Here is a 22,957-nt window from a genome sequence, read left to right on the forward strand (position 1 = left end):
ATCCATTCCAACCAACGTTGACTCAACTGCTCTGTGCCAGGACCTGGGCTAGCACTTTGCCCTTAAGAAGCTTCCAGAGTAGGGGGTGCAGTAGGGTCTTTCCCCTCCTGTCTAAGTCAGACCCACAGCACCACAAGACAAGGCCTCTTATGCAGTCCTTCCCAGGACCTCAGAACTGACCACGGTGCCCCAAAGAGACTGAGTGCAGTGTGGGCCCAAGTTTCCACACACCTTTCTCATTGCAGATGGAACAGTTTTCCCACTCAGGCCAGGACACATCTTGCAAACCCTGCCACACATGCCACCTCCTCACCTCCTTTCTTCCCCCTGCCCAGGCCCCAGCCAAGTCCCCTGACAACTCCCACCAGCAGGATATTTGAGTGAGAAATCAACACCCTTCAAAATATGATCAACTCTTGCTTATTCATAATATAATGGAATGATGTTATCAAGAACTCAAAAGCCCTCCATGGCCCAGGGCTGCAATGAATGAGAGTTCATGGCCAAATTTCTGTCAAGTCTGCTTTATTTAAGTCAATATTAGACCTGCTGTTCCTAAACAGAAATGCCCTGATGACAGAGGAGTGGGAGGGAAGCAGGCTCATGTGAGGGTGTGGGAAGGCCACTTGGCCCAAAATGTTTGCAAGAAATACACCAGGAAAAGCCTATTTTAATTCTCCTGCATTAGGAACTGCCCTGTGAGATTCCTGCAAAATAATCCTCCAGGCTCAGGACTATTCTTCTTCTCTTGTGCTAGACACATCTCTCTTCTGGAAAGTTTTCCTTCCTTTTAACCTTGCCCTTTTCACCTTTCACTCTCACTTCTTTTTCTACTTACCTTTCCCCACTGCTGCCCCACGCACCTCCTCTCTCTCAACCCCCCTTTCTCCTCCTGTCCTATATTTTTCACCCTTCTTCCTCTCCCACTCTTTCCATTTGACAATCTATTAATATTGCCTGCTGTTTCTCTTCTGACCTCCCTTTTTCTATCTCCCTCCTTCTGAACGTCTCTGTTCCGTGTCTTCAGCCGTGGCTGACACTGAAGCTCCTTAAGCCAGGACACCACATTCTCTACCCCACAGCAGAGGCCCAGGATAGTGCACTCAGAGGAGAGGTGGCTCTTTCTTTGGTGTTTTTCCTCGCTCTGAGGGGACACATTGCTGAGCCCCAGAAGGACACAGGAGGAGGCTGGCGTGGAATTGGGGGTGAGGTAGGCATGGGATTCTTCTTTGAGGCCTTCAAAGGGTGGTTTCTGTATTTAATTTGAAGAGTCATCAACCCCCAAGACACCTGCCAAAACGCATTCCAAAGGCAGGTAGAGATTGTCTACTGCACTGCCAAAGTGAAGATGGAGTTCACTGCTCCAGAAGAAAATCACACCCTTCTCAACTGCCTGCTCCCTTATGCCCCCTAGTTCCTGAACCCACTTTCATAAAATGCCGCCAAACTGTCTAGGTCTTGACTGAGTCCTGCCCTAGCTCACACTCAGAGGGCAACCCTGGACTCGGGGGGCTCAGGAAACAGGTGCCTTCCACCCACAATGAATCCAAGGAACCGCCCTGCCCTCTGCTCCTGAGCTCTGGTTCTGGGCTCCAGGAGCCCAACATGCTCACTGAGGCCCTCCTCTGGCCTGGACATGGTGGGGAGACTCTGCTGTGTCCACTGCTGCAGTGACCCCTGCCCTCCGGTGCAGCTCACTGTCTCCCTCACCCCCTCTAATGGGAATCTGCTCTCTGGTGGGCCCTCTGAGTGTCTCCATCAACATTCACACCATCCTGGGCCCCCTCTGTGGACTCAGTCCAGGGAAGAGTGTGGTCTTCTTCCCCTGACACCCTGCAATTGGACCCCCTCACCCAACCTTCTGCCTCCCATCGTGGCCTGTGGTCTCGCCTTGCACCTCTCCTCCTCCACTACTCTGGGGCCCACAGTTAGGACTATGAAAAAGGGGACAGGGAGTGTGAAATGTCACAATGAGACTAAGAATTTCTGAGGCTCAGGAAACCTTTGAGTTCCAGTCTCCTAATCCACACGTTGGAAGGCTGAGGGACAGGGACAACAGAACATTTATGGGCAGCAGATTCCCAATTCCTCACCTCGGCTTCCCTGCTGTGGAGCAGCATGGCAGGGTGAAGTCAAAAGGAACAGGATGGACTCCCAGCTGATCAGCCACAAGCTGTGTGACTTGGGGATGCTGCTCTTAACTGCTGTGCTCCCCATTTTCCTGTCTGTGGCATAGTAACTACCTCATTGTGTGGTCAGAGAATTAAATGAGACCATGGATGTAAAGAGTACGGAGTGGTCCCAACACACAATAAATGCCCAATAAATGTTTATTATTGTTATTATTATTATTATTGGTTTGATTTTGACCTGGTGATAAGTCTCAGTGTGGAAGGGAAAGGCCATTTGGCCATGGCAAAAGTTTCACTGATGAAATTGATGGAAAAGAGGAGGAAAGAGAGTGAGGCGGGGGCTTCAGACATCTCCAAAGATCTGTGTCTGCGACCTGAGCTGGAAAGAAAACCTGAATCCCACCTCCACCTGAAAATTCCCAAGGGCAACAACTCTCCCCAGAGACATCCTCAGGCCAAAGCTGGCTCTGTTGACCTCAGGGACACTCAGGCTGGGTTGGGCAAAAGGGGAAAGGAACAGCCACATGGAAGCCGAGACCTGATGCTGAAATCATGCCTTCTGGGGGCCCCAGAAGTGTTGAGGAGAGCGTCCCTTCCTCTGCCCTTCTCAAGCACCAGGCCTCTTCTCTTGAGTTCCCTGCAGCCTTTGTGGACTGATGGGCCCTGTAGAAAAGTGTCTATGCCTGGAGTCTGTCTACCTTCAAGACCCTCATGGGACAGTGGGTCACTGAGCCAGAGCTCAGGAGGGTTAAGGTCCGGCCTGTTGTAGGGAGGATTCTCCCACCCCAAAAGCCTTCCTCCTGGGAACTTCCTGACTCACCTAGGAGCCCACAGAGGGCACTTGGGTTGAGGATCTGCAAAAAAGCCTAGGAGCAGCCTTGGGGAAAGAGCCAGAGCATCTTTAAGCATATGGAACTTGCCCTCTAATCCCAGAGAAGCCAGGGTGTATAATTCATGGCACGCCTCCCCTCCTACAAAATGACGTAGTCCCAACTCTCCCTTTCCTTGAGGCTGAGCCACTGGATACATGGAACATGTCTGTCTGGTTGGCCCCTTTCATCACCCCCACAATCAAGGAAGGAGGACAAATAGGATTTTTATAGGGCCCACCAGCACTGACCATTGGTCCCTTCTCTTTGCTCTTCGCTACCCTAATTATCCACCTTGCTACTTAGCTCTGCCAATATCCCAAGCTCATAAACCTAGTTTAATGGTGATTTGGGGTTTGACCCAGCTCAGTCCTCCATCCCCCTACCAGATAAAAGGGGGGAAGCTGAGCCTGACTTGATCATCCTGCCCCCGTTCTTTCCTCCAGGGCCCCATTTCTCTGCCTCTCTCTCCTGCCATGTCGTACCACTCCTTCCAGCCAGGCTCCAGGTGTGGCAGTCAGAGTTTCAGCTCATACTCGGCTGTCATGCCCCGGATGGTCACTCACTATGCAGTGAGCAAGGGGCCATGCCGGCCCGGGGGTGGTGGGGGCCTCCGAGCTCTGGGCTGCCTCGGCTCACGGAGCCTGTGCAACGTGGGCTTTGGGAGGCCCCGGGTAGCCTCCAGGTGTGGAGGTACCCTGCCTGGCTTCGGGTACCGACTGGGGGCCACCTGTGGGCCTTCTGCCTGCATCACCCCTGTCACCATCAATGAGAGCCTGCTGGTCCCACTGGCACTGGAGATAGACCCGACTGTGCAGAGGGTAAAGAGGGATGAGAAGGAGCAGATCAAATGCCTCAATAACCGCTTCGCATCTTTCATCAACAAGGTAAGGGGGCAGTGGCCCAGGGCTGTGAGAGGACCCACTGCAGATCTGGGGTCTGGTCTTGCTCTGGTCCAAGGGAACCAGGAGGAGACTGACATTGAGGAGGCCTCAGTTTATCCAGTGGCCTCCCTCACATTCCACGACCACCAGCCTTTGAAAGCCAGTTAGATCAGATTCTGCACTAAACATTTCTGCTTCCTTGTCTTTTTAAAAATATATCATCTTTCTCTGAATATTATCTGACAAAATCACCAATCACCAAGGTTGCCTGAGGTCAGACTATAAGAGGAATTTCCAAAGCAATACTGAAAGGAATGACCAGAGAGGCAGAGAAATGACCTTCCTGATGAGGCTTTAACAGTAGAACCGCCTTCTGTGTGCCTGAGCTGTGTCACAACTCTTGAGCCTGAAGGTGAGGATGGACACTGTGACCTCAGAATTTCCAATCAGTTTAGGCCTGGGATGAGAGGAAAGTGGACAGTCAGAGCTAGAGTCACAAGGTGACGGTCACGAAAGTCTTACATCTGTCATCTCCAGAGCCACTGAAAGGCTGCTTAGGAAGGCATGCCTTCAGAAGGTGCTGAACTGGCCTGCCATCCCTCAGCAGCCTCTGGGTCCATCCCACGCCCCAGGGAGGCTCTTGGGGTGAGGATTCATTCCACAGTTTGAGCTGGTGTTTCTGGTGACCCTAAGGTTTAGGGGCAAGAGTCCTGGGCCAGAGGTCAGGAGCCGTGGCCACTGGCATTGACTCTACTCCTACACCCGGAATCCCCAGGCAAGCCATTCACCTCTTGGCCTTTGGACGGTGCTGCCCAGTGAGGAAGGGGAGGAGTGACGGTGGGAGATTACAGGAGGTAATATATGCCAAAGTGCTTCACAGAGGAACTTGTTTAGTCAAACTTGCAGTTTTATTTCTAAAGCTTATTAAGTTCTAGCTATAAACTTATTCCAAAAACATGGGCCCGAATTAGCAACAACATCACACCACCTTCTGTTAGGCTGGGAGCCTCCTGTTGATGCAGCCACTGACCAGAAGTAGGGCAATGATACTTCTGTAGTTTTCTTGACAGACACTGCACGATGTGGAAAATTCCAGAGCAAGGGCTGGAGACCACGTTCCCTTAGTCAATGTCCAGCCGGGTGGCCATGGTGAACTTACTCAACTCCTAATCTCAGTTTCCACTTTACGAAAAGGGAGGAGGAGGCCAGCAGCTGTCCACATTACTAGGACCTGGACTTTTTTCAGATACAGCCATGTAGGATGCAGCACAGTAGGTGAAAAGAGCTTAGAGTCCCTTGATCTGTCTTTTCCCGTGAGTGTCCCTAGGCTGTCATAAAGGAAAGCCTCGACCCCCAAGCTTCACATCCTCTGACACTAGTATGAAGTTAACAGAGTCCCTTCCCATACACTGTCCCAGGTAGGAGCTTTGGGAAGCAAAGTGAGGCTTGAAGGGACAGGATGTCTTGGTCAAGGTCACGAGGATAGAGAGAGGCAGGCAGGCAGTGCTGAAACAGGACTTGCCCAGGCCTCTTGGAGAAGTACCATCCACTACAACACGCAACCTCTGAGTGGAAGGTAGGGGTCCACTAGGCTCTCCCAGGCAGGGGAGACACAGACACACATGCCCTCAGATGCCAGTCTATGCAGAGACCCTGATTTTTGCAAATTCTAGTGCACTGGTAGCCATGTGTTGGGAGAGAGGGCACAAACTCATTCCATTGCCCTCTCTAAGTCATGGTCCCCAGGATCTCTGCTGCCTGGTGACATTCCATTCTTGGCTGCAGGTCCGTTTCCTGGAGCAGAAGAACAAGCTGCTGGAGACCAAGTGGAACTTCATGCAGCAGCAGAGGTGCTGCCAGACCAACATCGAGCCCATCTTCGAGGGCTATATCAGCGCCCTTCGGCGGCAACTGGACTGTGTGTCCGGGGACCGCGTGAGGCTAGAGTCAGAGCTCTGCAGCCTCCAGGCTGCACTGGAGGGCTACAAGAAAAAGTGAGTCAGTGCTGCTTTCACCCCACTGGTGGACCTGGGGCAAGGGACAGAAACAGTCTGGGCCCTGATTCCCCATTTATAAAATGGGAAGCCTAAACTTAGTTCACTGGGTGGCAGAACAGTTAGGTGGGATGGTGTCAGCAGGGCACCCCACTTGGCACATGGTGGGAGTTCTGAGACTGTGTATTGCCATCTCTCTCCCCACTACTCCACCTAAATAAGGCCCTCAGATCTCTCTCTCTCTGTAAAACAAGCTCTTTCATGTGTGGCTTCTGGAGCTCCAGCTTCCAGCTGAAACTGCCTGTTGTGCCTTTGTAGATCCTGAACTACTTCCTATTCCATAGACAGATCCCCAGGCCTCTTCCCTCCTGGCTTTTGTTCCTGATGCTTCTCCTGCCTGACACACCCCTCTCAGCATCTCTCTGCTCCATGTCCAAGCTACCACAGCCCACCTTTTCTCTCACCCCCAACTCTGGCTTCCTGCACAGCCCTTCTGCCCTTTCCCTGCATATCAGGCTCTAGCTCCTTCTGCCTCACTTCCCAGTTCTTTGTGGTTCCTGTTTTGTCTTCTGCCACACTTGCTCCCCCTGAGGACGAGCTCCAGGTCTGATTCACAGCTTGGAGCAGGTGGTTGATAAGCATATGGTAATTAAGTGCTTGCAAGAGGCTGAGGCCCAGATAAATTTTCTCACCAGGTCCTGGGCCGAGTGCCTCATGGGAATCCAGTGTCCTATGGGAATCCAGTGCCCCATGGGAATCCAGTGCCCTGTGACAGTCCAGTGTCCTATGGGAGTGCATGTTAGAGGCAGGCAAGTTGAAACAGGTGTCTTTCTATTGAGGAGAAACAGGGCAAATATACTGAGAGCAACAGGTCATAAGGGTTTGGGTCAGTGAAGTGGAGCCGTGTTGGGGACACTCACTGCAGGTGTCAACCACATGCCTACTCAATGCCAGACACTGTGCTAGAAAGTGGGGGTGCTATTGAAAGAAAAAAGGCTAACTCTTTCCCAGTCCAGTGTGCACAGACCACCTGCACCTACACACAAACAGAGAAGAAGGGAGAGGAATCCCAAGAAAGGGAAAGAGCAGGAGTCCAGGAAGCCTTCCTGGAGGAGGTGCGATTTGCTCTGGCCCTTGGAGGATAATGGCTCATTCCAATGGCATTATCCTCCATTTTGGAAATGGGGAAAGGACAGGAATGGGTGGCAAGAAAGAGGAAGGGCCTGCCAAGTGAAGGGGACAACTCTAGCAGACTGTGACAGGTGAGATGCAGTGAGGCTGTGGGAGGGCTGGAGGCCAGCCTGTCAGCAGAAGCAATGCCTTTCTTGAGGAGTGAGTAGCAAGGTGAGATTAAGAGACAGGATTTGCAGCTCAAGATGAGAACTTTGGCTTTTAAAAGTGAGACAATCGGGGAAGGATGAGGTCCAACTGGTATTTTAAGAATAATAGCAAACACTTTCACAGTACAGAGCCTGTACCAAGCACTGTCCTAGTGCTCTTCAGGTATTAATGCATGTGACATGTTAGCTCACAACAGCCCTGTGAGGCAGAACTAGTGTTAGCCTCATTCTATGGATGACGAAGCTGTGCATCATGAGGCAGAAAGGCCAAGTCACTTACCCAACTTGCCCACAGCTTGCACGGGACACAGCCAGAATTCAAACCCAGGGGGCTAGGCTCCAGAGTCCAGGGCCGTTGCTGGAGCAGTTCTGCTGGAAAAAAAGAGAGATGGACATGATGAAGCAGAGAAGCTTTTAATGAATTGATGCTGCTTATCAAACTGAACCCCCTGACCAATTCCCTCTGCCTTAGGGGAGTGGTGAGTGGGCTGAGGAGCCCCAAGGAGCTTGAGGAAATAGCCTGGCTGTCTCTGTGGGTCTGGTAAGATGGATAATTGCTACCTCTGCAAATGGACCACAGGTAGAGGCCAGGCTCTGAACCCTCCCAGCGAGGAGGATGCACAGGGTCAGCCGGGAATTTCAGTGACTCAGAAAAAAACAGCTAGGCCAGCAGCACAGCCTTCTTCTACGTTCCCAGGGGAGGCCACTAGGTGAAGTGAACCTCCTCAGCAGCAAGATAGAATGAAGGTAGCCTTAAGGAGGACCTCCCAGGGAGGACTCATCGCGGGAGAAGGTTCCTGAGGAATGGGGAGAAGAGTAAACTTGAAAAGTGGCTACTCATCCATCTCAAGTGGGTGGAGGAGCTAGAGTTGCCAAGACAGGGCTGGACCTGGGCACTCCCCAGGGCATTCAGTCAGTGACAGGCAGAGTTGCCCCCAAAGGCCTGATGCCAAGATCTCTTCCAAAATCCACAAGCCCGACTAAAGCATTTTTTCCTGCCTTTTCCATCAGATACGAAGAGGAGCTCTCCCTGCGTCCCTGTGTCGAGAATGAGTTTGTTGCCTTGAAGAAGGTAAGGAGGAAGCTCAGAGAGGCAGAGCCCCTGAGCTGGCCTGCGTTGCCCCAGGCCACCTAGCCCTGAACTCAGTCCAAACGTGTCTGCAGCCCACCCACTCTGAAAAAGGGTTTTTCGCCCCTCAGACTCCTGTGCCAGCCCCACTAACTCTGAGAATGAGGAAGGCCGGCCTCCTCTCCCCCAACTTTGTCCCCTTGCAAAAGGCCAGCCATTGGCCTGGCCTCCACTTCCCCACTCATGCAGGCCGAAGCTGGGTTAAAGTCACGTCTAACCCTGCCCAAGCAGCTGGAGATGGGACAGATGCCAACGCCAAACCAAAACAAAAGCTCAAAAGCTTTTGTCAAATACGACAACAATTGCGATGGTTCCTCAGACAGGTAGCCAGGTATTTCCAGGCCCAGGCTCTGCAAAGTGGGCTCTGAGAGGCTGCTGCTAAGGCTCATTTAAGCCCCACCCCCTTCAGATCCTTTCCCATCAGGAAGCCAGGCCCAGGCCTGGGGTCCCAGGGCTAGGGACCCTTTTTCCCCACCTCGGCTCCATCACCCCTTCGCTGCCCGTGGGTGTCCGTGAGGAAAGGTGAGCCCCACGCCTTCCCCCTGCCACCAGCTTGCCTGGGAGGTGGCCCAGCCAGGTCACATTCTGTCCCTGCTCTGTTGCAGGACGTGGACACAGCCTTCCTGATGAAGGCTGACCTGGAGACCAACGCAGAGGCGCTCGTGCAGGAGATCGACTTCCTGAAAAGCCTGTATGAGGAGGTACCCACAGCCCTGACCTTGGGTGGTTAGTCAGGGCTGGAGCCAAGGGATCGAGAGGGCAGCAGAGTGGCTGCCCGGTGGGTACATTTCAGGGCAAGCATGGAAAGAGGTCTGCACTGTAGAGACGTTCTCAGGCGGTGAGACTCACAGAAGTTGGATCATCCAGGCCATGGCTCACAGGCCCCTCTGGGAAAGTCTCCACCAAGCTCTGGGCAACTAGAGGGTGGGGACAAGGAGTCAGTTGGTGACTGAAGCCCAGAACAGCCATAGCAGAGTTGTATGCACTCTGCTCTGGGAAGGTCAGAATGGGTTCTCCCCTTCTCCTGTCCCCGGACGCTCAGAGAGCTCACTCCTTCTCACATGGGCCCTGCCCCCAGGAGATCTGCCTGCTCCAGTCTCAGATCTCTGAGACCTCGGTCATTGTGAAGATGGACAACAGCCGGGAGCTGGACGTGGACGGCATCATCGCTGAGATCAAGGCGCAGTATGACGACATCGCCAGCCGCAGCAAAGCCGAAGCAGAGGCCTGGTACCAGTGCCGGGTGAGGCCCAGTGGTTGGGGGCAGGGAGACTGGAGAGGTGACAAACCAGGGGAGGGGAGGACCCCCAGACTCCTTCTCCGCAGAAGTGGGTGAGGAGCTAATGAGAGCCACGCCATGCCACAGACACAGGGAATCCCATAAAGCCCAGCTGCTGTTGTTTCTGCCAGGCCCCAGGCCACTTCCCTGCAGAGCACGTGGGAGGGACCCCTCCCCGCCCCGGACAATCCAGGCCTGTCATCAGGGTGCCAGGGTGCCCAGCAGTTTTTACCTGCAGACTCACTGGAAGTGCTCCTGTAGGCAGCGTTCAGTAAACACTAATTGGTTTTACTGAACTGTAATGATGGCAAAGAGGGCTCTAAGCTTCGAGGCGTGGGAGGAGGCTAGTGGCATGGGGTGGCTACTAATGGTAGAGCAGAAACAGTGATTAAGATGGCCTCAGACTTAATAATTAGGGGCTTGCTTGGAGGGCAGGGGGGCCCTAAGGGTAATTAGATTTAACAAATATCATCATCTCAGCCTCTCCTGCCCTGCCTGTGAAAGGCGCCATGCATGCATGCACTCATTGGTCCACTCATTCAACACTGTGTATTCAGCATCAACCACGTGCCAAGCACAGTTCTAGAAGCTGGAGACACAGCAGGGAACAGAACAGACACTAGTCCCTGCCTTCATGTCGCTTTCATTCCAGAGACAAGCTGGGTTCCAGGGTAGGGTTGGAGGGGCAGGGTGATGGATGATAAACAAGGCACATAAGTGCAGTGGATGTATGTTAGACTGTGATACCAAGTGCTAGGAAGCAAATAAACCAGGGGAAGGGTAGGGAGTGTTGGAGTGCAGTTTCAATTAGGGTGGCCAGCAAGGATGTGCTTCCCAAACCAAAACACCAGCTAGCAGGAAGTGATTGCAAAGGTGGAGCAGCAGGTAAAGGGAGTTTGATGACAGAGGGAACAAATTGTGTCACAAAGGCAAAGGTGTTGTCATTTGATCTAATCTTGAAGGACAAATAAGATTCAAAGGGGAGATGGGGGGAGGGTATGCCAGGCTGAGCAGCAGGTGCTAGGACACAGCAGCAGAAATTGAGGGGCCTGGAGTGCCATGTGCTGTGGAGATCGGGCTGGAGGGGTAGCTTGAGGCCAGGTCACAGCATCTGCAGGGCTGTGCTAAGTCATTTGGCTTTGTTCTGAAGGCAGTGGGTGCCACTGCCCAGGGAGTGCCCAAAGTGATGCTCTGCCCATTTTCTGGAGCTCCATGGTGGTTGGAAGTATGAAAACTTGAAATGGAGTCAGCTCCTGGTGAACCTGTCTGTGGCCCACCCACGGCCAGGTTTCACTCTGGCTGGCCCTTCCTCTGGTTGCCCCTGGCAACCACCATCAGCCATGTTGGGTTCAGGATTACAACCACCTCATTTTCCCATCCTGCTAAGTCAGAATCTTAGAGAAAATTCTATTAGTTGAAGATTGCATTTGGTTACCAGGATCAGAAATTCTTAAAAAAAAAAAAAAGTTAAAATTGAATTTTTACTTTTTTCTAAAGTAGCTTGAAGTACAAAATAGACTGCCCAGGATGACACAGAGATTCTGTGACATCATCAGGGACCCAGGATCCTTTGAGTTCACCATTCTGCCATCTGTAATACATGCTCCATCCTCTTGGTTGCCTCATGTTCCAAGAAAGCTGCAGCACCTCCAATCTCACATGCTTACGCCTGGCAGTAAGGAGAAGAGAGGTGAAAAAAGCCAACTGGGTCATTCCCCCCTTTAAAGAGCTTACCCAGAAGCCCTACCCAGCCATGGTCATAGATCTCATTGATTGGAAGACTGAGAAATATTCTCCTATCTGGGCTCATTGTTACCCTAAATAAAAGCAGGGTTCTATTTGGTTCTGGGTTTTTTCTGTTGCTGTTATTTTTGTTTTTTGTTTGTTTGTTTATTTTGAGATGGAGTCTTGCTCTATTGCCCAGGCTGGAGTGCACTGAGTGGTGCAATCTCGCCTCACTGCAACCTCTGCCTCCCAGGTTCAAGTGATCCTCCTGCCTCAGCCTCCCAAGTAGCTGGGATTATAAGCATGCACCACCATACTCAGCTAATTTGTGTATTTTTAGTAGTGATGGGGTTTCACCATGTTGGCCAGGCTGGTCTTGAACTCTTGACCTCAAATGATCTGCCCGCCTCAGCCTTCCAAAATGCTGGCATTACAGGTGTCAGTCACTGAGCCCAGCCAGGGGTTCTGTTTTAAGAAGAGGACAATGGATATTTACTAGGCAACTGCAGACTTTCCTACTGTAACCAAATAACAAAAGAGCCAATGAGTGTGATTATGTGCTTATCTCTCATTTTGCATTTTGTATATAATATGCTCCCACTCACTATCAGAAAATCTAAAGTCAGCTAATTTTTTAAAACTTACAGATGTAATCTGTACACACTACTATTCAGAAATTGGATTCAGAGTGCAAAGGTTTTTATTAAAAAGTGTTACCTCAAGGTAGGACATAAATTGCATTTTTTTTTTATTGTTTTTGTGGAAAACATACAAATGTTCTCATCCTGATGGGCAGACCCATCCTGATGGGCAGTCCTTGGTCTGTTAGGCAACCCAGGCTGAGCACAGAAACCCCTTCCAAGTTCCAGAGGCATATCTAAAAGGGAGGGAGCCCTCAGGTGAACTTGGGCTCTGGGACAGAGAAAAGGACCAGACACAGAACAGCTCAACAGAGGAGGGGATCTCAGAGGCTGGAGAAAAATCTAACAAGCCTGGAGCTGGGGATGGGGTGAGATGGGAATCAGGAGCAGCCCACATAAAGGACCCCAAAATTGCCCAGAAGCGGAAGAAGGTAAAGGAGCAGAACCAGTATGAGAACCAGAGAGCACCTGAACTAGGAAGTCACGGGAGAAAAGACTGGGAACAGTGAGAAAAGAGGCTAGGAGATGCCACCTTGTGGGGCCTGGGGCTCTGACCTCTCTGTCCTGGCAGTATGAGGAGCTGAGAGTCACAGCTGGGAACCACTGTGACAACCTCCGCAACCGTAAGAACGAGATCCTGGAAATGAATAAGCTGATCCAGCGGCTGCAGCAAGAAACCGAGAATGTCAAAGCCCAGGTGAGGCTGGGGAGGACTTCCTTGCTGCAACAGCCATCCTGGGCTGACTGGCCAGTCTGTGCCGTGCAGGGCGGGTTCAATCCTTGCTGTGAGTGCCATTGAAGAGGGAATAAACTTGTGCTGCCTTGCTCAAGCAGAAGCAAGCCCTTTCTACCAAAGGGCTGACCCACAGCAGGATGAGCAGCCACAGGAAATAGTCAGGTCCCCAACAGAAACGAGGTGACCGATGTCAAAGATGAGAAGCAAGGATGCTTCACTAGGTGCAAGTATAGAAAAGATGCGCTCCACGGTCCCTTCAGACCCAAAGACTGTGATTCTATGATCCTGAAATTCAAGGTGACTCTCAGTTGTTCATAAAATCAGACCCACTCCATTCTCCTGGGCTAGGGAAGACCAGCTGGGCATTTAAAACATATTAACCCCACAGAAATTTCTCAGCATACTTAAGAGGAAAATCCCCGCTCTCTTGGAGGTATTTTAGACAGAAAACCCATCCCAGTTCCCTGGAGGAACCAGATGTCGCAATCCTAGGATGAAGCTCGCAAATGTGAGCCTGGCACGTAGCCACCCCCGTGTTCTCTCTGCTCTTCTGCGAGTCTGGCTTGGGGCTCCAGGGCCCCCAGTGATGCTTTTCTGCGCCCCTCCCACAGCGCTGCAAACTTGAGGGTGCCATAGCTGAGGCAGAGCAGCAGGGCGAGGCGGCTCTCAATGATGCCAAGTGCAAGCTGGCAGGGCTGGAGGAGGCTCTGCAGAAGGCCAAGCAGGACATGGCCTGCCTGCTCAAGGAATATCAGGAGGTGATGAACTCCAAGCTGGGCCTGGACATCGAGATCGCCACCTACAGGCGCCTGCTGGAGGGTGAAGAGCACAGGTGAGCTCCTCCAGGAGGGGGTCAAAGATGGGCTACCAGGTATGGCCATTACCCAGCCCTCTGGTGGCGGCTGCTAGTATCTCTCACCCCTGTCCCCACCCCAGTCATTGAAAACCCACAGCAGCACATGGTCCACAATGAGGGCGGGAGCGGGGAGATGCTGCATTTACCTGCATCTGTTTGATGTAGTTACCTGTCTTCTTTTTCCTCTCATCCCCAGGCTGTGCGAAGGCATCGGGCCCGTGAATATCTGTAAGTAGATGAGCCATGCCCCACTGGCTCTGGGGTCTTGGGGGTTGATCACCCCAACACAGGCAGCCCACACCACCCCTTCCTAGACCTCTGATGCCTCCCCTACCCCAAAGGAAGGGCTCTGTCTGCCGTGAGCTTCCAGGCTGGTGGAAAGGGCTATCCAAATCTTTTGGGAGTCAGACTAGGAGCAGATTTGCAACAACATAGTCCAAGTGCTTCAGGGCCCAGAAGCCACAAATAACCACCCTGACAAGAGGATGCTCTTCTAGAGGAAGAGGATTTGAAGCAAGCTTAGGAAGGAGGGACCAGTAGAAACTGAGAAATGGTGAAGCTGAATCCGGCCTGGCCTTGCCCAGGCTCTAGGGAAAGGAGAGAGGTGCATGGGGACCTTGCAAGCACTTTATGTGGCTAGGGTGGGAGACGCGGAGGCTGGAGGCTGGAATGGGGTGTCTGTAGAGGTGAGTGGCAGGAGGTGGGAGGAATGGCCTGGCTGAGTAGTTTCAGGGCAGTACACTGAGAGCCACACCGTGTGGGGCCCTGAGCACCCCTTCCTGTTCCCACAGCAGTGAGCAGCTCCAAAGGCGCCTTCCTGTACGAGCCATGTGGGGTCAGCACGCCTGTCCTCAGCACTGGCGTCCTCAGGAGCAATGGGGGCTGCAGCATCGTGGGCACTGGTGAACTCTATGTCCCCTGCGAGCCCCAGGGGCTACTGAGCTGTGGGAGTGGGCGGAAATCCAGCATGACGCTAGGAGCTGGGGGCAGCTCCCCCAGCCACAAGTGTTAGCATGATCCGAGACATCCAGGAGACAGAGCCCCTGCCCCATGGCCCTGGATGTCACACTCCCACCAGGGCTGAAGACAAAGATGTTCCAAAACCCCACCTCCCTTTATTGACTCCACATTCCCCTCCAGTGTTCCCTCCTTGAGAGCTGAGCTGCCCCTAGGACCCCTCCTTTGCCTCATGAGTCACCTTCCACTCACCTGTGTGCAGACCCTCAGCTAGGCCCAGAGGGTGGGGACAGACGGCAGAGAAAGAGAATGCATTGCTCTTAACCGCAGAATGGCAATAACCCCCAAAAGGTCAAATGGGCACACCACAGTTCTGCTCTGTGGATCATCCCATGGAAGTTTCCTCACAAAGCCAGCTCCTCTCCCACCACAGGCTCACACTGCCCTTACTTTAGGCTCTCATGCCCCTAAGAAAAGTGAATTTCCTTTAACACCACCTGAAACATGCACACTGCAAATATCAAAAGGAGACACCCCCAAATCCCACTCTAAATTCCAAAGCCAAGTGCCACGATTTCAGGATCAGTCAGGACCTGCCAATGTCCTCTCAGCACAGAGAATCAAGAGGTGGCCTTTGGGCAGTAGATTTACTTTCTCAGGTATGTTGAACCCAAACTGTGAGAATAAATCTTTCTCCTGAGCTCACATTGGCAGGTGATGTCAGGCCAATGCCTAGAACAAAGGGCAAAGGGATATGGAATGTTTACTGGACAGATGGAAAACCAAAAACAGATACCATTTGCTCAATGGAATCAGTTCCCCCTCCACCCATCCCCTTCTGTACATAGCCGCCCCTTCCTGTTCCCCAACCCTTTAGCTCCTTTTGCTTTGAGTCTGATATGACAGTGATGTGGGGCTGCCCCAGCTGACTTGGAGGCCCTGGCTCAGGAGCTCATAGATGGAGGAGGTGTGGGCTGACTACCTTCCAGAAGCCCCTCATGCCAAGCCTGTCCCACTGGGGCTCCAGGGCCTCTGCCCTGAACATCTGGGCTTCTGTTCAAAATAAACCTACTCTGTTCATGGATTATAGCAATCAGGATTATTTACTCTGCTCTGTGGAAAGTGTGATAAGGCTGAGGGGGAACTGGTGAGCAGCTTTTTGGGACTGGAGTCTTCGGAACAGAAATGAAGACTATTATACAAACAGAAACACTGCATGTAAATAATTTGCAAATGGCCTGTGGAAGAAATAGGGCTCTATACAAATCACACTTAAAACCCGCATGTCACACCCCAATGGTTTGCAAGTCATTTGCCGTGTTAAAAACCACAAGCCCATTGCACACAGGCCTCCTCACTACATGGTGCCCTATACACATCCTAGAGAAAATCCTTGGGGTCCTCTATTGTGTCTAGACTTAGCAGCCCCCAAGCCCTAGGCTCTGTCCCTATCCTGAACCATTCTCAGTGCCTGGATACCCCCAGCTCCAGGAAAGCAGTGAAGATGGTGGCAGCCCATGGAGTGAGGAGGACCAGGACACTCCAGTCTCCTCTCCCCATTTAGAGAGCCCAAGACCTGGAGATTTGGCGGCACTGCTTCCACCCTCTGTGAGGCCTCAGTCCCCTTTCCTCTGCCTCACCGACCCCCTGAAACAGCCCCTCCTGGGGGGTGCTTTCCCCCTTATGGCTTCCCTCTCCTGAGAGTTGGGATGACTCCCCACTCTCCCCAAAGAGCACCCATGCTGCGCCAAGCCCTGCATTAGAGGCTGGTGCTGCAGAATTGACTAAGACTCCCTCTTAACCTTGGAAGGACGCTCAGCCTCCCGGAGAGAGGATTCATAAATAATGAGGGCCAAACAGCATGGGAGCCCCAAGAAGCAGCTCACGACTGCCTGGCGAGGGTCAGAGACAGGATCACAGGGAAGACTGTATGGACAGGGGCTGAAGGGAAGTCTAGAGTCAGATCTGAGGGCAAGCATAGTCAGCAGAACCCATTCCTTCACATTCTCATTGGCTCATTCTGCATCTCTCAAGCACCTGCTATGGGGCTGGCTACCCAGGGCCTGGAGACTCAGTGCGGAATGAGACAGCCCTGGTCACGGCCAGTTTACCCCATAAGCGCAGTAGACACTGTATGTGGGGCCGATGGTAGAGAATGTAAGATGGGGCAGCCACTGTGGAAGACAGACTGGCAGTTCCTGAGCGTGGTCCCCACAGAGGTACAAGGTGAGTCAGCACTATCACTCTTAGGCATACATCCAAGAGAGATAGAAACCTATGTCCATGCAGAAACATGCCCGTGAAAGTTTATCACAACATTACTCCTAATAACTAAAATGTGGAAACAACACTGTGTAGACATGTCACAGTGTCTATCCAAAATACGGCACACCTACACAATGGAATATTCTCTGCCATATAAAGGAGTCCTGTGCTGATACATGCTACAGCATGGATGAACCTTGGAAACATTATGCAAAGTGAAAGAAGCCAGTCACGAAAGGCCACCTATTTTACAATTCCATTTGTATGAATGTCCAGAATATGGGAATCCACAGAGAAAGCAGAGCTGTGGCTGCTTAGGGCTGGAAGGAGGAGAATACAGAGCTTAGGGGAGTCATAGAAGCCACAGCTAAAGGTTTCTTTGGCCCGGTGTGGTGGCTGCACCTGCAGTCCCAGCCACTTGGGAAGCTGAAGCAGGAGGATCACTTGAGCCCAGAAGTTCAAGGTTGCAGTGAGCTATAATTGCACCACTGCACTCCAGCCTGGGTGACAGAGCAAGACCTTGTCGCTTAAAAAACATTTTTTTTTTAATAAAAAATAAAGGTTTCTTCTGGGGTGATGAAAATGTTCTAAAATTGGCTGTATTGATGGTTGCACACTCTAAAAGCCATTGACTCTTACATTTTAAATGAATGAATTATACAGTAATAGCAATTATATCTCAGTAAGGCTATTTTTTTTAAATGGGGCCTTGGCCGCACGCCCCATGGGCTTACAGCCTACCGGGAAATACAGACCGGGGACACAAAATTACAGCTGTGAGGACTGTTGTGATGGTGGCAGAGCAGAAGACCATGGGGACAGAACTGAGAGTCCCACCTTAGTCCTGAGGCTCTGGAAGCTCCCAGGAGGAGGGGCAGGCAAGCCTGAGTCCTGGAGGCCCACAGGACTGTCTGGGCAGGATGCCAGCAGCAGGCTCCAGGCTGGGGCATCGCAGCTGCCAGCTGGGCATGCAGCACATGGCTGGGGCCTGTGAGTGTGATTCCAGGGATGCACATCCACATGCTGGGAAGGAGAGAAGGAAATGATGGATCTGAGAGCCTTGTTCCCACTTGAAGCCTCGTCTCTCTGGACCTGGGCCTGGATCCAGCTCCACTCCCTGCTGAGGACTAATTCAGAGCACCCTAGAGCCAGAGTGACCCTCCGCCCTGTAGTCAGCAAACAGATTCCAAGGAGACTGGCCACCCCATCTCACAGATGGCTGCTCGAGGTCCAGGAAATGGCCCACCTTGGTGTTGGGACTGAGCTAAGAATGAAGCAGAAGAGGGAAGGAAGACTCCCCCCACTGCGGTGAGGCAGGCTCGGGGCCTGGTAACCACCCTCTTGGGATTTTGGTTCCAGAGTGCCTGGCCCCTGATAAGTGTCTGCTGGGCAGGGAGGCTGCCTGGAGTCATCCCATAAGCACTGCTCATCCCAGGAGTGTGCTCCCGCGCTCAGCCCTGGATGTGAGCACAGAGACCAGGGCACCCCCTCCAGGACACCCACCAGGGACTCCCCAGCATCGTGCAGCTGTGTCCCCATTCCCCCTTCCTCCCCAGGAGAGGAGACATTCAAAATAGGCGGGACAGATGTGCCTCCTGGTGGTGGCTGGGATGCCTGCATTCCATTCAACACAGCAAACACCTCCTGAGTGTCTTCTGGGGTCAGCCCTGCAATGGGTGCTGGAATACAGTAGGAACAGGCCCCGGCCCCCGGCCCTGGTGAGAAAGAGAACCGTCTGCATGAAGCCAGAGTTTCACTGTACTCGGCTTGGCCTGGAGTCTCCTAATCCCAGCCCCTCCAGAATGTGCCAGTGAGGATAGGATGGGGAACAACCCAGAGAGGCCTAGGGAGGCTGGGGGGACCTGAATTGGAGCTCTGTATTTCTGTGTCTGTCTCCACAGAAAGTCTCCCATTTCCTGGCCCTCTTCCTCCTGAAGCTCTCAAGTGCTCACCAGAGTTTCTCTCCCTCCCACACAGCTCCTCCTTGTTCCCCTGGCCCCTCCCTTGGGTGACTCTGCCCCTAATGGCCCTTCCTCACACCAGTCACATCTGTGGTCCCAGGTCCACCCACGATTGCCACACTCCAGCCAGGGTCACCAAGTACCCAGAAAGAATCCTGGCAGGGGCTGGAATTGGGAAAATGGCTCTAGAAATGGCACCCTGAGCAGAGGAGGGGGTGCTTGGAGTCGCTGAACCTGGAAGAGGCTGTCCTAGCCATCCTAGCACCTAAGTGCAATGCCAGGCACACATTAGCAACCAATAAAGGTGTGTTGAAGCAAACTGAACTAGATGTCTACCAGGAGCAACATTTTCACTCTGGACAGGTGACAGCCATGTGGGCCATGTGAGACATCGCATTAAACCTGAAAAAACCATCCTTCCTGGAAGAAGTGCGAGGGGTGGGTAGAAAACAAGAGGGGGGTGCTTTATCTCCCGTGGGGAGGCGTGTTCATTCATCTGAGAGGGGAGAGAGGAGGAGGTACTGGCAAGGGTGGACCTAGCCTCTCACACACACCCCCTGCCCCCCGACCCCTCCCCCTGCTGGGGGGACTCTGAAGCTTCCTTTCCCAGCAGGAGCAGGTCTTAGCATGAAAACTTCTCCAGCCAGTGCCTCTCTCCAGCACAAACTCGTCCCCAGGCTAAACAGAAGCCCTCTGAAGCCTTCTCAGAATCTGGGCTTCCCCTGTCATCCCCTTTCCCACACACACACCCAGCCACAGTGCAAACAGCGTTCCCAGAACCTGCATGGCCAACCAGGATGTCCCCCTCCCTCAGGCAGCCCTTCCCCTCCCTTTCCTCTGCTCAGCGTTTCTGCCTCCTCCCTGCTCCACAGATAGGATCCTGATGACCCAGCAGCCAGGCATGGTAATGCAGCCACGGAGCCTGGGCTCAGCCCGCAAGTCTCTGGAGTTACACTCAGGCTGACTGACAACAGCAAGAAGAAACTGTTGCAGCAGCAAAATCTCCCGCCCAAAGTTGCCAGGGCAACTCCGCCCCCTCTCCCCACCTGCCAACCCCTAAAAAATGACTGGGGGTTGTGTTATGCATCGTCTGGCGAAATAATGCCTCCAAACTGCAAACTGCTGATGGTGACAGTTCATCACAGAGCAGGGACTATGCTTGACTGGTCCCAATTACAATTACCCCCACCCCACCCAGCCTGATCAGGGTTGAGGGAAGCTGGGACATGGGACAGGAATGGCTAATGGGGTATGAATGCATCTGCCACGGGAGCGGAAAGGAGGCGGGTGTGGATGGGAACAGGGATGACTGTGTAGAAGTGAAGGGAGGATTGTGCAAAACAGAGAAGAAAAGGGAGGAAGGGAGGGAGGAAAGAGCAAGGGAAAGGAATGGAGTACAGTAGCAGCTGCCAGGCACTGCACAGTGCACATCCCAGGCACTTCCTAGTCAATCCTCATCATACTATGAAACAGGGAATATTCCATATTAACATGAGGAAACTGAGGCTTAGAGGTTAAATAATTTCCCCAAGGTCATTGGTATACCATAGGGGTGGAAGGGACTACTATCATTATTTAGAATGGCCAATGCATGCTGAAAATTGTTAATAAGCTGATTGTATTTGGTTTTAAAGTTCTCTGCAGAAAAGTTCCCCTAGTGCCTGCACCTGCAGCAGAACCTGGCCACCACCCTGCCCTTGGTATAGCACTATCCAAGATCATACTGCTAGTCGGTGACAAATCTGAGCTTCACCCAGGTCCATCTGACTCTAAAATCGATATCATCTTCTGGGTCCCCACCAGGGTTCTCTAGGCAGGCCATCCCTTCCACTCCCTTCCCCTTTCACCTCCACCAGACAGCCTCTGGTCCCCCTGCCCCAATCTCCTGGAACCCCTCGCCTGGCCTCAGAGGAGTGGGATGCCCTTTTGTTCAAGCAGCCTGGCTCAAACCCCAAGAGGCTGGAACTGGGGGACAAACTGGATTGGTTCTCCTTTGAGCTCTTGAGTTTCTGCACCACCGTCCCCTCCTGGGCCATTCCTGTCCATTTGAGAACTTGGAGTCTCTTTTTCCCGAAATATCTGCAAAATCAAATGCCCAAATTCCTGTTCTTCATACTTCCTATTTCTTTCTCCTCCTGCTTTTAATCTTCGCAGCCTCTTCCATTCACTCAACGAAACTATACAGAATGCCCACCATGTGCCCCACTCTGAGTCCTGGGGACCCCTAAGAGAGCAAAATGCACAGCAGTGTCTGCCTCCTAAAGCTTTGCTCCAGCCAGTACAAGTCAACGACAACAACAGGCAAATCCACCCAAGAAGAGGACCTCAGATGGCTGTAAATGCTAAAGAGACAAGGAAGCGGGGCAGGTGTACAGGGAGGACAGGGAGTTTCCAATAGAAGCTGAGAGGATGACATATGAACAAAGCCCTGGAAGAGTTGAGGGACCCAACCATACAGCTATTTGAGGAAAAACGTTCCCAGCAAAGAAAACAGCAAGGGGGTAAGCATCCAAGGCAGGAGTCATTCTGCCTGTTTGATGGACAGCCAGGATGCTCAAGTGGCTGCAACAGAGTGGGCAGCAGGACAGGTGGAGGGGATGAGGTCAGGGAACAGGGAGGCACACTGCATAGTGTCTTACAGGGCATTGACTCTGAATGGGTGGGAAACCATGGGAGGAGTTTCGGCATGGAAATGGCATGATCTGACATGTTTTTAAAGGATCACTCTGTGCTGCTAAGAAAAGCCTGAAGGGGCAAGGGAGGAAGCTGGGAGACCAGCTGGGAGTGTAGTTCAGAAGATCCTGTGGGAAGAGATGGGCCTGGACCAGCATGGGAGCAGCAGGATGGTGAGAAGGAGTAGGAGTCTGGATATATTTTGAAGGGAGAATTTGCCAATGAATTGAATGTGGGAAAAGGGAAATAAAAAACAGAGGACAAAAGGATGACTCCAAGATTTCTGGCATGAACTATTGCAGAGATAGTGATGTTGGCAAGTGGAACATATTTAGTAGGAACAATTAGGAGAACAGTTTTGGTCATAAAGTCATCCCTCTGTATCTGTGGCTCCCACCTTTGTGGATTCAACCAACTGCAGATTGAAACTCTTAAAAAAATTGCATCTGTGCTGAACAAGTACGGACTTTTTTCTTGTCAATAAAGTATAACAACTATTTACATAGCATTTACATTGTATTAGGTATTATAATCCAGTGATGATTTCAAGTATACAGAAGGATGTGTGTGGGTTACATGCAAATACTACACCATTGTATATCAGAGGCTCGACGAACATCCATGGATTTTGGTATCCACAAGGGGTCCTGGAACCAACTACCTGGGGATACCAAGGGACGACTGTATTAAGTTTGAGATGCCTATCTGATATCCAAATAGAGATGTTGGTTAAAATATATGTGTGGCGTTTAGGGGTAGGGAGGTCTGGGATAGAGTTGTGCCTTGGCAGTCATGAATGAACAGATGGTATTTAAAGTCCTGAGTCTGTATAATATCACCAAGGCAATGAGTCTAAAGAAGAGAATAGATACCCAAGGATTGAGCCAGGGACTCTGCAGTGTCTAGAGGTTGGGGATATGAGGAGGAACTGGCTTAGAAGACTGAAAAGAGTGTGGCAAGAAATCGAGAGAGTGTAGTGTCCGAAAATCAAAAGAAGAGCATGTTTCAAGAGAAAGGGCATGGTCAGCTTTGTGAAGAAAGTGAGAACTGAGGACAGACCATTGAATTTAACATGGAGGCCACTGGTGGTCTTGACGAGAAGTATGCACTTCTTATTGTTTTTCTGCTTCATTTCCCCCTTAGACATACAGCTGATAGCTGGAAAAAGAAAATACCGCACAAATGAGCTGGATGCTTCTGGTCAAAAGCATACATCCCCTTCCAAGTGGAATTGCAAGCATCCCAAAGAATCTCAAGCGTCCAGTCAAACATGAGTTCCCCTGGGCAAAGGACGCACTAGAATAGAAAAGGTAAACACCAGCCTGGCTCAGGGTCCTAAAAGAGCTGCAATATTGCTAACAATGATAATATTCAGCTGCTGAGAACTTTTCCTTTTCTATCCAGATGTATATTGCTTTGTGTCTCTCTATCCTAACCAAAGATTCATCAATAATTCAAGGAACCTAAATGGACAGGCCCATAAATCACACCTATGTTATATTTGAGGGCTAAAAAT

The 22,957-nt window shown here is 51.8% G+C and overlaps 1 protein-coding gene across 1 annotated transcript; it reads left to right on the plus strand.

Annotated features, from left to right (window-relative positions):
• The first annotated feature begins 3,419 nt into the window (after positions 1-3,419).
• KRT82 (keratin 82) lies at positions 3,420-15,641 on the plus strand. The gene is made up of 9 exons (XM_003831062.5): positions 3,420-3,888; positions 5,671-5,879; positions 8,231-8,291; positions 8,954-9,049; positions 9,427-9,591; positions 12,565-12,690; positions 13,341-13,561; positions 13,782-13,813; positions 14,377-15,641. The coding sequence occupies exons 1-9, from the start codon at positions 3,478-3,480 to the stop codon at positions 14,595-14,597; spliced, it is 1,542 nt and encodes a 513-aa protein (XP_003831110.1). The 5' UTR covers positions 3,420-3,477; the 3' UTR covers positions 14,598-15,641.
• Positions 15,642-22,957: the final 7,316 nt, after the last annotated feature.

This window comes from Pan paniscus, chromosome 10, assembly GCF_029289425.2.
Source record: "Pan paniscus chromosome 10, NHGRI_mPanPan1-v2.0_pri, whole genome shotgun sequence".
NCBI lineage: Eukaryota > Metazoa > Chordata > Mammalia > Primates > Hominidae > Pan > Pan paniscus.

Bases quoted from the DNA above. Each gene is read 5' to 3' on its own strand.
- KRT82 (XM_003831062.5), top strand. From the start codon at position 3,478: ATGTCGTACCACTCCTTCCAGCCAGGCTCCAGGTGTGGCAGTCAGAGT. The intron at 5,880-8,230 runs GTGAGTCAGTGC...CTTTTCCATCAG, and splicing joins CTGGAGGGCTACAAGAAAAA to ATACGAAGAGGAGCTCTCCC. The intron at 9,050-9,426 runs GTACCCACAGCC...CCCTGCCCCCAG, and splicing joins TGAAAAGCCTGTATGAGGAG to GAGATCTGCCTGCTCCAGTC.